Here is a 2,739-nt window from a genome sequence, read left to right on the forward strand (position 1 = left end):
ATCTTTAACTTAAATCAATAGGCCTTAAGAAAAAACAATTTTCAAATATCATTACTGGGCTATGATTTATTTTGGATTTAAGAACAATATATGATGATATATACGTTATAGGCTTATATACATAACCTTCTTGATGCCCCATATGGCCATATATAATGTGGTTCATGTACAATTGGATTATCTACATTACCAAACCCGCACATAAGACTATAAGAGTGTACCCCCTATGTGTTTTATGAAGAGGGTTACGAATGTAGTCATATCTTTAGATGTGTTATACACTATGCATAAGAATATTTGAAAGCCTCGTATTTCCACCATGAATATTGGTTTAGGCACACATACTAAGGAATTATGATGTTTTTAATTCATAGGAGGGACGTAGCACGTATGTCATGATATCCATACAATATTGAGAGTTAAATTAGTATGTTACATATTAAAAATTGGGCAAAAAATTTTTTAAGTTAAGAATTGTCTCAACTTGAGATGTCAAATTGAGACATTTTCAACCATTAAACTGTAATCAAAAGTTAACATAAAATAATCAAATTTAAGTATTAATTTTAACTTTAATCTAATAGTTAAAGATGTCGCAACTTAACTAATCAAATTAGATAATTAGAAAGATTCCTCCAAGGCTCGAATACATGTACATATAGTTAGACTCTAATTTGTAGATTATAGTTTCATGACTAAACCAATGAATGTTATGACTTATGATATGATGGTTTCTAGAAAAGAAAAAGGATATAACTAAACACATATAAAGTCGATAAATAATCATCATTAGCTAGGACAATAACCAACATATTACTTTCACTTTCTTTCTCCTTCATCCACCTCATTCTCTTTTCTCCCAATTCTCCATTACTACTTTTCTTTTCCACCTCACATTTTCAAAAACGTAATGATGATACCTTTATTTTTATTTTTTTCTCTTTATTAACCAAATTCCACACAATGTGATCAACAAACGTTATTAACAACTATCTATTTCACTAACCCACATTATTCCCTAATCACTACAAAACACAAAAATGATCCTTGTTCCTCTCCTCTTTATTCACTTAACTATTTCCTTATTCACTAACGGTTCACTAGCCCAAAAAATTCATACTAGACAAACGGACGTAACCACGCCCATAACAACCGTTCCAACGATAACTTCAGGAAATTCGAACCCAATTGCACAACCTAAAGCCACAACCACCCCATTACCATCATCAACATTTTCAGGTCGAAGTTGGTGTGTTGCTAGTCAATCTGCTTCGCAAACGGCATTACAAGCTGCTTTGGATTACGCTTGTGGTTTTGGGGGCGCAGACTGCTCCGCGATTCAACAGGACGGTTCGTGTTATAATCCTAATACCCTTCACCACCATGCTTCTTATGCATTCAACAATTATTATCAGAAGAATCCAATTCCTAGCAGTTGCAAATTTGGTGGCACTGCCATTACAACCAGCACTGACCCAAGTTAGTCTCTTTTCTTTTTTTTCTTTTTTTTCTATCCTCAAACTCACACATGATGTCATAACAGTAAAAATGTGTAAAGTTGGAGTATTACAAATATTTAAGAACTTTCTCAAAATATACTTCATGTTTTGAGAGCTTAATTATCTTATATACATATGCATCTATTTATAATCTCTTATAAAACAAACTGGTCTCCCTATTTAAAGAAATTCAGCACTTTTTTCAGTGCCTTCAAACTACCCCTAAATAACTTTAACAAATATATTTGAATTGGTTAATTTTTGCATCTTATTACTTTTCGCATCTAATCCTCAACTTATATTTAAAATGATAACTACAGTTAGATGTCTCATCGCCGCATCTTATGAAAGTAACATAAACAACTTGTATTACCGTTACGACATCTCACGCATTATAAACCGTTGCCGCTGCAACGTGCGGGCACCCTTTAATGTGGATATAAATAAAAATGGAGTTAGATGACTAAATGAAAGAGTATTAAGTAGATTTATTAATTGAAAGGCTTTGTTTTAGAATTTTCTCTTTATATCGTCCCATAAAAGCTTGAGACATATCTATCTTTGACATCATAGTTGGTACGTACATAAACTTAATCAGTTCGTTTCAAATATCTTAGGTGCAACTTAAATGAGTCAGATTAACCGACTCTTTTTAAAAATTAAAAAATCTCCTAAATTACTTGTTAGATTACATGTGATTTAATTCATAAGAAGAAAAAAATATTTTGTTAAAAACACATAACATACGTATAATTTTATATGTTCATAATACGTACGGACAAAAAATTTATTCACGTTTGACCATAAAGTTGAGTATTTATTTATGTTCATACGAGGTAAGTCGATTAATATCTAATTGTAATATGGTGTTAAAGTTATATTTATGGTTTTATTTTTTATATATATGTATATTTTTTTTGGCTATATAGTGAGTGAACTTTATAACTTTTCATTTACGAATGAATTTAAATGCACATGATCTACACATATTAATTCAAAAGTTCTCACTTTTTTTTTTGAAAAAAATAATCATTATATATGTAGTGAACCTCACACAAACTCATCTCAATTCCTAAAGCCTCTAGTATATAGCATACTAGTGCTTAAACCCGTCCATTGGATGAGTAGTCTCAAGATATATAAATCTTATAATAATTGTGAAACAAAAAGTGGTTGACCAATATCACAACTTAATAAATACGAAAGCTAAAGAAGAGACATATGAAAATTAACTACATAT

The 2,739-nt window shown here is 30.6% G+C and overlaps 1 protein-coding gene across 1 annotated transcript; it reads left to right on the top strand.

Moving 5' to 3' along the window:
* Positions 1–1,013: 1,013 nt before the first annotated feature.
* On the top strand, positions 1,014–1,497 carry LOC122606498 (glucan endo-1,3-beta-glucosidase 12). Its single transcript, XM_043779355.1, has one exon. The coding sequence runs from the start codon at positions 1,041–1,043 to the stop codon at positions 1,482–1,484; it is 444 nt and encodes a 147-aa protein (XP_043635290.1). The 5' UTR covers positions 1,014–1,040; the 3' UTR covers positions 1,485–1,497.
* Positions 1,498–2,739: the final 1,242 nt, after the last annotated feature.

This window comes from Erigeron canadensis, chromosome 7 (assembly GCF_010389155.1).
Source record: "Erigeron canadensis isolate Cc75 chromosome 7, C_canadensis_v1, whole genome shotgun sequence".
Lineage (NCBI taxonomy): Eukaryota > Viridiplantae > Streptophyta > Magnoliopsida > Asterales > Asteraceae > Erigeron > Erigeron canadensis.

Excerpts from the sequence above, each read along its gene's own strand:
- LOC122606498 (XM_043779355.1), top strand. The coding sequence starts at position 1,041 with ATGATCCTTGTTCCTCTCCTCTTTATTCACTTAACTATTTCCTTATTC.